General features: G+C 43.0%; 1 protein-coding gene across 10 annotated transcripts in view; it reads left to right on the forward strand.

Annotated features, from left to right (window-relative positions):
- Window positions 1–12,245, forward strand: part of limch1b (LIM and calponin homology domains 1b) — a 166,530-nt gene that overhangs the window by 134,734 nt on the left and 19,551 nt on the right. For 9 of the 10 annotated variants that reach the window (XR_008909262.1, XR_008909261.1, XR_008909263.1 and 6 more), the window contains 4 exons: window positions 7,155–7,190; window positions 9,873–9,996; window positions 10,132–10,277; window positions 10,675–11,056. Coding sequence is in view for 7 of the 10 variants with exons in the window: in XM_056769816.1 (XP_056625794.1) it covers window positions 7,155–7,190; window positions 9,873–9,996; window positions 10,132–10,277; window positions 10,675–11,056 (688 nt within the window). In the remaining 3 variants the exon portion in view is untranslated. The remainder of the gene's footprint in view (window positions 1–7,154; window positions 7,191–9,872; window positions 9,997–10,131; window positions 10,278–10,674; window positions 11,057–12,245) is intronic. The other variant, XM_056769818.1, reaches the window with a different exon arrangement.

The raw sequence follows: 12,245 nt of genomic DNA on the forward strand, positions 1-12,245 counted from the left end.
TTGGCTATTAGAATTGAGGAAATAGAGCACTAACCCAACCCAGTTTCAGCCCCAACCCAGTTCACACACACACCCACTTTGTTTAAAAGAGATCTTGCTTTTAGTCTTATAATTTGATTTATGTGTGAGTTGGAACTGAGATAACTTCCTTAATTGGTTTAGTATAAGCTTGTGTATTTAACCTGTGTGCTTTCTTTATATGAAATGTCTTTAACTGCTACTGTATGTAACTAAAGAAATACATTGAAATGTGCTGTGTGTGATTTTTTGGAGGATCTATTGACAGAAATACAAAATTATATGTCTTCAGAGGTGTATAAAGACCTTACATAATGAAGCGTTATATTTTTATTACCTTCGAATGAGCTATTTCTATCTACATTCAGCGCGGGTCACCTTGCATGAAATTCGGCATGTTGTGTCACTAATTAAAGCTAGGTAGCACGGTACACAAAGCGAACATACAAAACGAACAAGCACATGACAATAGGCACGAGGGTATTTTAGAGGGGATGTCAGGATCCAGGACGTGTTTCGGTCTCCAGCCACTGGATGTTACTGTCTCCTCGTGTGGTGTTTCCCTAGTGTAATTGTTTTCACCTGTTCCTCATTTGTCAACTGTGTATTTAAGTTGGTCTCTGTTCCCTGTCTCGTTGCTCAGTCTTTAATGTTTTGTAGCCAAGTTCCCCAGTCTCGAGTGGTGTGTCTTTGTGTGCTTCGTCTGCTGTTGTTTTGTTTGAAGTTCTATGAGAACCTTATTATTATTTTTGGATCTACCTCTTTGGAGTTGTTTAAGTTTCCCTTTTTTTCCCGTTTCTAGTTTATCATGTGGATTACCAGCATTTTTTAGTTAAGATTTCTTAAGAGAACTTTATATTTTGCTTGGCCTCTACGGAGTTCTTTTTGTTACCCCTCTTTCCTGAGCCTCATGGGTTACCTTGTCTTCTGGGACGTTATTAAAAGGATCTTCTTTTAATTTTATTCAAGCCTCTGTGTGTGTGTGTCTCTCTTTGGGTTCACCATTCCTCAATGGCACCGGTGTTTAAGTGTTCACTCACGACGCCGGAGACCCGAGATCGAGTCGCAGCCCTGACAGAAAGACTGAGCCAAAATGGACCCGGAGACGCCTATGGCTCGAGACCTGCTACCTATCATCGCTCCACACGAAAGCTCTGTCCGACGCCACGAAGCGACACTTAGCCAATTGGAGACCGTGATGGAGAAGCATTCCCAACTGCTGGCGGATCTCGCCTCATCCATACGACAGTTTTTCGACAGACTGATTCCTACTACGGAAGCTTCTATCGCTGCCAGATCGGCTTCTACAACCAGCCCTCAAGTGCCAGCTCCACATGCTGAGCCTTGTTTACCCCCTCCTCAGCGGTTCGCTGGGGATTTTGCGCCCTGTCGGGGGTTCCTCACCTTACCTTCCAGCTCCAGCCATCTTCATTTCCCTCGGATCGGGACAGGATTGCTTATTTGATGACCCTCTTGTCGGGTAAGGCTCTTGCCTGGGCTTCGGCTGTGTGGGAGGCACAAAGCAAGATTTGCTCTAGCTACACGGCTTTTGAGAAGGAGTTCAGGAGAGTTTTTGACCATCCTGCTAGTGGACGAGAAGCGGCAAAGCGGCTGCTAGTTCTCCATCAGGGCAGTCGCAGTGCTGCTGACTACGCCATCGAATTTCGAGCCATCGCTGCAGAGAGTGGCTGGAACCAAGAGGCCCTGATGACCTGTTTCATAAATGGACTTTCCGAGACTCTACTCTACTCTCTAGGACTTATGTCTCCACCTGATAGACTCACCCGAGTTCCGGTCATCCTGGGATACCCCTGGCTCCTCCCTTGAAAAAAACCTTTTTTAGACTGGATCTCCGGCACAGTCTCGGACTGGGGTCCCAATTGTCAAACCTCTTGCCTCTCTTACATCACCTCTGCTTCTGATCTCGAGCCCCTAGACCTGTCTCAAGTCCCGAGTCATTATCATCACCTCAAGATTGTCTTCAGTAAGAGAAAGGCCAATACCTTACCACCCCACCGTCCTTATGATTGTGCCATTGAGCTTCTTCCAGGCACCTGTCCTCCCCATGGTCGCATCTTTTCACTGTCTTCTCCTGAAAGGGAGGCCATGAAATCTTACATAGAGGAGGGCCTGGCTACTGGTTTCATCCGACCTTCAACTTCCCCAGCCGGCGCTGGATTCTTTTTCGTGGGAAAGAAGGACGGTGGGTTGCGTCCCTGCATTGATTACCGGTGACTTAACAGGATTACTGAAAGAATGTAAACTTCTTATGTCCCCTTGTCTAACAATATTCTACGGTTGAAGAGTCTAGTCGACGGAACACACAGAGTTTCAGGCCTGGAGACAAAGTTTGACACAGACACAAGTGCTTGTTCAATCAGAGTCCAATGTTTATTGTTTTCGGACTAATATTTATATGTTTGAAAAGGAGGTGTCATATAAAACCACCAAAACAGTGGAAAATCACCAGACTTTCTGTTTATTCTTTCCTCCTGAACAATCAGATATGATTACATATTCAATATTACAATAACAGAACAATCGTCCATAGGCATCATTAGGAACCTTGATATGGAGAACAACAGATACTTATATCAACATAAGACAGCATGACATGATAGAACTTTCAACGAGGTTAAACAACAAGAATGAAAGGCACATCTAATATGAATAGAAGCTAATATTAATAGGAATGAATACGAATGAATACATATGATACATGAACTTTGTATTAAACACAGATGCAATATTTGTAGAGGACAGGACGAAATTCAGATTCTCACAATTACCATTCGGAATCAATACCCTCTGCCCCTCATGACCACAGCTTTCGAGCTTCTGCAGGGAGCTTCCATTTTTACTAAACTGGATCTACGCAACGCTTATCATCTTGTGTGGATCAAACACACCTACAGGGCATTACGAATACAGAGTGATGCTGTTCGGGCTAACTAATGCTCCTGCTGTGTTTCAGGCCCTTATCAACGACGTTTTAAGAGAGATGCTTAACCTGTTCATTTTCGTCTACCTGGACGACATTATGATTTTCTCGAGCTCTCCAGAGGAGCACATTGTTCATGTGCGTAGAGTTCTCAGCCGTCTATTAGAGCATCATCTCTATGTCAAGCCAGAGAAATGTGAGTTTCATACCACTCAAGTCCAGTTCCTGGGTTACATTGTCAAGCCGGCCTACATTCAGATGGATCCTCGGAAGGTTGGGGCTGTTAAGGATTGGCCCGCTCCCACATCAATTAAGGAGACACAGAGGTTCCCGGGCTTCGCAAACTTTTATCGTCGGTTTATCCGTAACTTCAGCTCCGTGGTGGCTCCTTTGACTGCCCTTACCAAGGGAGGAAATGTTAGATTCCGATGGAGTCCTGAGGCGGAGGGGGCCTTCAAGGAGCTTAAGTACCGGTTCACCTCAGCACCCATCCTCACCCTCCCTGATCATGACAAGGCTTTTGTTGTGGAGGTGGATGCCTATGACGTAGGCGTAGGAGCCATACTCTCCCAGAAAGGCAAGGACAACAATCTTCACCCTTGTGCATTCTTCTCTCAACATCTCTTTCCGGCAGAGAGGAACTATCATGTAGGAGACAGGGAGCTGTTGGCTGTTAAGTTGGCGCTGGAGGAGCGGAGGCACTGGCTCGAGGGTGCTAGGCACCCGTTCCAAGTTCACACCGACCATAAGAACCTGGAATATATTCAGCAGGCCAAGCGTCATAACTCCTGACAGGCACGCTGGTCATTGTTTTTTAACCGCTTCCATTTTACTCTGTCCTATCGTCCAGGTTCCAAGAACCTCAAGCGGGATGCTCTGTCCATAGTGTATGCTAGCACCCACCAAGAGGGACCAGTGACACCCATAATTCCTAGCTCCAAGATTGTGGCCCCTGTTACGGTGGGAGATCGAGGGGTTGGTCAGGCGGGCCCTGAACCAAGAACCAGACCCAGGAGGAGGTCCGGCCAATCGCCTGTTTGTTCCTAAAAGAGCTCGGGCTCAGGTTCTCCAGTTGGGTCACTCCTCTCGCCTGACCTGTCACCCGGGAACTAATCGCACTCTCGAGTTCCTCCAGAGGAGGTTTTGGTGGCCTACCATCAAGCAAGATGTTAAGGATTTTGTCAGCGCTTGTGCTCCCTGTAATCAGGGGAAGGTTACGCACCAGGCACCGCATGGCCTGCAACACCCTATACCCATCCCCAAGAGGCCCTGGTCCCACCTCTCTATGGACTTTGTTACCGGTCTTCCTCCGTCCCAAGGCAAAACAACTATTAAGTGATTGTGGATAGGTTCTCCCAAGCTGCGAGGTTCATTCCTTTACCCAAGTTGCACCTCTGGCCGAGAGACTGCAGAGTTGATCAGCACAATGGTCTTCCGAATATTTGGTATCCCACTGGATAACGTTTCGGACCCAGGTCTTCAGTTCTCCTCCCGCTTCTGGCGGGCATTCTGCCAACTATTTGGAGTTGCGGTAAGCCTTTCATCAGGCTTCCACCCGCAGTCCAACGGTCAGACGGAGAGGGTTAATCAGGATCTAGAGACTATGTTGAGGTGTATGACCACTAAGAATCCTTCTTCCTGGGCTCAATACATCATGTGGGCTGAATATGCCCATAACACCTTGCGGAAATCTGCAACAGGCGTCTCTCCTTTCGAGTGCCAATTCGGCTACCCTCCCGCACTGTTCCCTGACCAAGTGGCTGATGTTGGGGTTCCCTCTGCCCAGAGGTTTGTTCGACGCTGTCGCCAGACGTGGTCTAGGGCCTGTCAGGGGCTACTCAAGGCAGTCAAGCAATACCAGAGGCAGCAAACCGCAGGCGTCATCTTGCCCTGAGTCTTCGCCAGGGACAAAAAGTATGGCTCTCAACTAAGAACCTTCCCCTCAGAGTCGAGTCCCGGAAGTTGGCCCAAAGATTCAAAATTGCTAGCAGAGTAAACCCTGTCACTTACCGGCTACACTTACCTAGGTCTCTCCGTATAAGTCCCACATTCCATGTCTCTCTCCTCAAACCTGTTCTGTGATCTCCATTCTCTCCCCCAGATAAACCTCCGCCGCGCATCGTAGGGGGTCAGCCGACTTATACGGTCCACCGCATCCTGGACTCATGCAGGGTTAAAAGGTCCATACAGTACCTTGTCGACTGGGAGGGGTACGGTCCCGAGGAGCGCTCCTGGGTTTCGGCTAGAGGTATCCTGGACCCCGATCTCATACGAGACTTCAACGCTCAGAGGAAGGGTCAGGCCGAGAAGAACTTCAGGAGCTGTTCCTAGGAAAGGGGGCCCTGTCAGGATCCAGGACTTGTTTCGGTCTAAAGCCACTGGATGTCACTGTCTCCTCGTGTGGTGTTTCCCTAGTGTTATTGTTTTCACCTGTTCCTCAATTGTCCCCTGTGTATTTAAGTTGGTCCCTGTTCCCTGTCTCGTTGCTCAGTCTTTAATGTTTTGTAGCCAAGTTCCCCAGACCGAGTGGTTTGTCTTTGTGTGCTTCGTCTGCTGTTGTTTTGTTTGGAGTTCTATGAGAACCTTATTATTATTTTTGGATCTACCTCTTCGGAGTTGTTTAAGTTTTCCCCTTTTTTCCCGTTTCTGGTTTATCATGTGGATTACCAGCATTTTTTAGTTTTTATAAGTAAATTTTATAAGAGAACTTTATTTTTTGCTTGGCCTCTACGTAGTTGTTTTTGTTACCCCTCTTTCCTGAGCCTCGTGGATTACCTTGTCTTCATTGACGTTATTAAAAGAATCTTCTTAATTTTATTCAAGCCTCTGTGTGTGCGTCTGTCTTTGGGTTCAACATTCCTCAGTGGAACCGGTGTTTAAGTGTTCACTCACAATGCCGGAGACCCGAGTTTGAGTCCCGGCCCTGACAGGGGAGACTTGCAAAGGATAATTAACAAGGGACAGGTGTCGGGATGAAACACTGAAGGGAAGCTAGCGAGAGAACAAGAAGGGTGGGCCAAAGACGAGACTGGAGAGAGCGCATATTATATCATGATGACAATACTATGTTTCTCTCCACACAAAACCTAAAGCTTTGCCATGACAATGTTGTTTCTACAGTACCCCTAAATAGACAAACTGCTCTATACAGAGTGCGATTTATAAATACAACATCTCCTTTGTGAAAGAAGCGAAACCATAACAACATCTTTCTTCTGTGACAGCCTCTGTAGTGCTTCATAGGAAGGTGGAGTAGGCTGTTGGTTACAATTTGCTACCTCACCACTAGATACCACTAAATTTAATTTACTGGATCGTTAATGTGCTAAATTTATTAAGCATATTTATATATAATTATTTATAAATTTATATAAGTTCCTGAATGTCCTTACATTTACAGTATACTGTACATGTACATGGTTTTGATCTCAATCACAAAACATATTGATCAGACAGTTTTTGCGGTGTGTGTGTTTACTAAAATGAATTCTAAGACATTCGAAGGAGGGATGCTGAGATGTTTGTAGAAAATATGAATGATGAGTGTAACATGAGAAGTATGAAAACATTTCAACAAAAATTGCACCATTAATTTGGGCCTAAGGGAGAATTAATGTAACCAACCCATGACAAGTATTGACATGTCCTGATGTTGCTTCGGCTTGTATTTCTCAAGCTCTTCAAAACATTAAGGTATTTTTATTAAATGGCATTTTAGACCAAGTGCCATTTATATAGAGATTTATTTTAAACTAGCCGAAAACCAACCACACTGTTTTGAAATAATTTGTAATTTGTTTTTCCACACCGAATGCGAATATGACATGACGTAGGTTTAACATGTTCAGTAAGACTTTAAAACCAGTGAGGTTTCATGTGGGTTTAGCTATCCAGAAGTACAGAACACAGTGTCAGAAAGCTAAAAAGATGTGCATTTAACAATCACATGGGTCGTACCATTAAGGGTTAATTTTTTATCCCTTACAGGTACAAAACATAAAATGTTATTGTACCCTGAGGACCTATAGTGTAACTGTGTATGCTTGGGAAACAAAACATGTACCTTCGAAGGTGGTACCTTCATAGGTCCTAAATAATGATACCAAAAAGCTTTTTTTATGTTTTATACCTATGTATTACAATTCTTGTCCTCATGAATCATTGTTTTTGTACTGTTTTGTCTCGCCTGTTGTAGATTTAGCCGCACATCTAGTGTTTTTGATGATTCTGAGTAAGTCTTTCTAATGCATGCTGCTGCATGAAACACTCTTTTGTGGATGCATACACCATCACAGTGATTAATGTCTCCCTGCGCTATCTTTGAACTCAGCATGTCATTTTGGTACAATATGGAGAAACTTTCATAAGTTTTGCTGATCAAAGGCTTACCCCGCCAAAAATGACTCACCCTTAAATCGTTTGACAACCCCAGGACCTCCTTTTACCTTTAAAACACAAATTAAGATTTGTTGAGCTTTCTGACTCCCTAAAAGACTGCAACGCAACCAACTTTCAAAGCGCAGAAAGTGAGTAAAGATATCGTTGATATAGTCCATGTCACACAGCAACAGCATTCAGCATCAATGATACACAGTAGGAGGATACATTTTGTGCGCAAACAAACAAAAATAGCTCCTATATTCAACTATTTCCAGGCTTCCGGACCTCAACAAATCTTTATTAGTGTTCTGAAGACGCACAGAGGGTTGTCGAACAACTTGAGGGTGAGTAATTCATGACAGAATTGAAACTTTGACTTGTTTACTGGGTTGCTATTACAATGTTACCTAATTGTAAACTCACAATCTGTATTTGAAAGATTATACGTACATTCTTTTTTAAAGGAAATGTACAGTTGTGTTCAAAATTATTCAACCCCCACTGAAATTGATTGTTTTGGTCGGTTTGACATTGATTATGATCATTCAGTCATCCTGCTTACAATTAAATCAAAGAGGCACGTGTGGGTCAGACAAATATAACATAACATTTATAATGAAATAACCACAAATGTCTTTTCTGAGCTCACATCATTATCAGTTTTATTCAACCCCCAAGTGACATTCAATCTTAGTACGTAGTACAACATCCTTTTACAGTTATAACATCTTTTAAACGTGAAGCATAGCTTGACACAAGTGTCTTGCAGCGATCTACGGGTATCTTCGCCCATTCATCATGGGCAAAAGCCTCCAGTTCAGTCACATTCTTAGGCTTGCGCACTGCAACTGCTTTATTTAAGTCCCACCAGAGGTTCTCAATCGGATTTAAGTCTGGTGACTGCGATGGCCACTTCAAAATGTTCCAGCCTTTAATCTGCAACCATGCTCTAGTGGACTTGGAGGTATGCTTGGGATCATTGTTCTGTTGAAAGGTCCAACGTCTTCCAAGCCTCAGGTTTGTGACGGACTGCATCACATTATCATCCAATATCTCCTGGTACTGAAGAGAATTCATGGTACCTTGCACACGCTGAAGCTTCCCAGTACCTGCAGAAGCAAAACAGCCCCAAAGCATGATTGACCCCCCGCCATGCTTCACAGTAGGCAAGGTGTTCTTTTCTTCATAGGCCTTGTTCTTCCTCCTCCAAACATAGCGTTGATCCATGGGCCCAAACAGTTCTAATTTTGTTTCATCAGTCCACAGAACACTATCCCAAAACTTCTCTGGTTTGTCCACATGACTTTTGGCATACTGCAGTCGACTCTTCTTATTCTTTGGGGACAGCAAGGGGGTGCGCCTGGGAGTTCTGGCATGGAGGCCCTCATTACGCAGGGTGCGGCGTATTGTCTGAGCAGAAACTTCAGTACCCACATCTGACAAATCTTTTCTCAGTTCCTCAGCAGTCACACGGGGACTTTTCTCCACTCTGGGCTTAAGGTAGCGCACAGCAGTCGAAGTCAGCATCTTCTTTCTGCCATGACCAGGTAGCGTTCAACAGTGCCCTTTGCCTTGAATTTGCAAATGATGCTTCCTATGGTGTCTCTTGGTATGTTTAACATCTTTGCAATCTTCTTATAGCCATTGCCCTTCCTGTGAAGAGTAATCACCTGTTCTCTTGTCTTCCTGGACCATTCTCTTGACCTCACCATGTTTGTAACCACACCAGTAAATGTCTAGAAGGACCTGAGTATCACAGTCATTTTAAAGCTGCCTAATTGGTGCTTTTTAGGCTTTATTGCTGCTCCCTGATATCCACAGGTGTTTTCAATACCTGATTGAAAACACTTCATTGAACCTCTGTTTTTCAGAGTGGTAGTCTTTAAGGGGTTGAATAATTATGTCAATGAAGAATTCACAAAAGAAACATTTACTACTGTATTACAAAACCAATTGATGTCATTTTAGTTGCATATGGTTCTTTAAGAAGTCCTTTGTAGGATTTTATTCTGAATACAATTACAAATGTACACTAAATTCCCTAAAACCATTTACAGCATTGGGGGTTGAATAATTTTGAACACAACTGTATATTGCAATAGTCTACCTTGCAAAAATCAAAAGTATTTTATGAATAATTTGAAAATAGTTTTTATCATCGGCTGCAAAGTCAGACTTATTTAAATAGTTTGTATAAACATATATTGAACATCAAGATTGACAATATTATAGTATCATCACCCCAGCAATAAAAAAACATGTTCTGTTAAAAAATCTAATTTGCCTTTCACTTTAAGATGTTGTCCACTTCATATTCATTCTTTTTGGATCCTTCTGGCCTTTTTCTTTGGATGCATAGGTGTTGAACCATCCGTCGATAAAATTGCTCACCTTTGACTTATAAGCAACGCTTATCAACTGGTTGCTTATAATGTTGCTTGCCTTTCCAATTCAAAATGGCTAACAAAGAGATTACATTTCATAAAATTAATCTGAGCCAACAGTAACTTGCTGAATGTTTGTTGTTTGACAGGTCTATAAGTATGGTTGACATGAGGAGTGAAGAAGATTTTTTGCCTCCCCATTGTCAAGTTCGACATCAACTCATACACAACCAGTGCAACAATATGACAGAGGATGATGACCATTGGCAGGATGTAGGTGTTTTGCACCAGCTTCAAATCTTTGTATTAAGATCTTGCTCACGTTGTTTCATGTTGTTTGTTAGTGGTCTGCTGCAGTATGTGTGTGGAAGATAAGTATTTGACTGTAACTGTGTGTTTGTGTGTCAGGATCTGGCCCGCTGGAAGAGCCGCAGGAGGAGCGTGTCTCAAGACCTGATAAAGAAAGAGGAGGAGAGGAAGATGAGGGAGAGGTTGATGAGTGGAGACAAAAGAAGGAAAAGCATCAAGACTTACAGAGAGATAGTGGAGGAGAAGTATGACTATTTCCTGCACCTATTTGACATATTTTTTGCTGTATTAAAGGAAAACAGCAGCCACTGGACCGTTTTGAAATTGCAGTGATAAGTGCTGGAGCTGAGAAACACTGTCCTTGGCCCTTTTACGATGCGAGTCCTCTAAAACCCTGTTTTGTAGTGTACTTAATAGGCCAGTGGTAGGACAGGGGCTCACCTGTATTTTCCCAAAGGCCTGCATGCGTGCATGCATGCTATGATGTTCTTATAAAAAGGAAAACTAGTAAAGGTTAAAAATCTAGTGGTTTTGTACATCCTTATTTTCTAAAGCTATAAGCATGTGTACAGTAAGTTATACAAATGAAATAAACCAATTAACTTTGAACTTTTTAAAATCCAGTTTCCTTTTCTCTGGTAGGGAACATCGTGAGCGGGACCTGCATGAAGCATACCGGAATGCCCGTACACCTAAAGAGGCGTCTGCTGTGCTGCAGCATTACTCCCAACGCTTCACCATCAGCGAGGCCATTCTCGAGCGCCTCAAACTCAACAAGCTGCTGGAGAGGAGCGTATCAGCCGACCCCAACCGCCACTCCTCCCTGGCCGACTGCCCTAACATGTCCTCCAACCTGCTGCAGTACCTGCGACAACAGTCACTCCCTACTCCCAAATTCACATCCACAGTTGAGGCACGGGTGACTGGTTTCATGGGAGATGTTGAAAATGTTGTGGGTCCTGCTTATTCACTGGATCCAATACAATACAGACAGAGTAGAAATGGCTCCGCTGGTACAGATAAGGTACACACAGCCGTTGGATCAACATTTATCTTGATCACTGATATCTATCGTAATAAGCGGATACGGGACAAAAGTTGTAATTTGTAAGTAAAATGTTGCCATGCCACAAGCGTTACTATAACAAGGACTACTATTGCATCCTGGGTTTAAAGGTTTCGCTCAAGGTCATATTTTAGTGGGAAAAACATCTCTTAAATGTCTGACTTGTTCTGCATTCATAGCCAGTTATCATAAACATTGAGAATCACTCTAGTAAACTCACAGAGCTGCTTAGGAAATTCCATATAGGATCTATGCTAAGATATAAAACGTTTCTGCAAACAGTAGTCAAACATTTCAGAAACTCAAATCATTTATCATGAAGTTATTCCAAAACTAAATGATCTGAGCTTTGTTCTGATAATTTATAGGCCTATTCTCTTACTTTCTAAACACTTGTCTAATTTATTTCTTTTTTTTATTGAACATAAAAGACTTATATTTATACCAGATTGAAACAAAACATGGGTCAGAAAATTGTTGCCGTATATTTTAACCTGTAGGTAATACTGTCCACACTGAATAGAAATAAACTGCATAACAAAGTTTTATGAATAACTTCGGTTTACTAGTCGAGGCAGTATTTGGTGGTTCAGACAGCATCAGTAAGAGCTGATGTTTTCCTGTGCCTCAGTGGTCAGAGCATGGCACTAGCAATGCCAAGGTCATGGGTTCGATCTGAGGGGATTGCACATAGACAGAAACAATACGTTTGCCAAATGCGTAAAGCTAAATTTTGCCCTCTGGTGCCTGGAATGAGTAGTGTGTGTTAGTGGGAGTGTGTTGAATGGGGTCTAGTGTTCTGTTGTGTGTATGAATCGACTCTCTTTGTGTGAAGTGCTTCTTACACAGACAAAAAAAGACACACATCATATGTGAAACATTATAGCCATCTTTCTCTCTCCCTATCCCCCTCCCCAAACACACACGTTTTTTATGTAATTTTGGTTAGGGGCTATAATTGACTATCTATTTTTACAGAGTTAATGATAATCCTCACCTTAATCTCACTCACCCACTATTTGCATTAAAATCTTTCATGATGGTTTACTAGTGTGAATTCAAGGATGTACAGAGGTGCAGTCATTCACTAGCCATGGCTTAGTTGATAAATATAATTTTAGATTGTGTTGAAGTATGTGATAAATTT

Source organism: Triplophysa dalaica, chromosome 16 (genome assembly GCF_015846415.1).
Source record: "Triplophysa dalaica isolate WHDGS20190420 chromosome 16, ASM1584641v1, whole genome shotgun sequence".
Taxonomy (NCBI): Eukaryota; Metazoa; Chordata; class Actinopteri; order Cypriniformes; family Nemacheilidae; genus Triplophysa; species Triplophysa dalaica.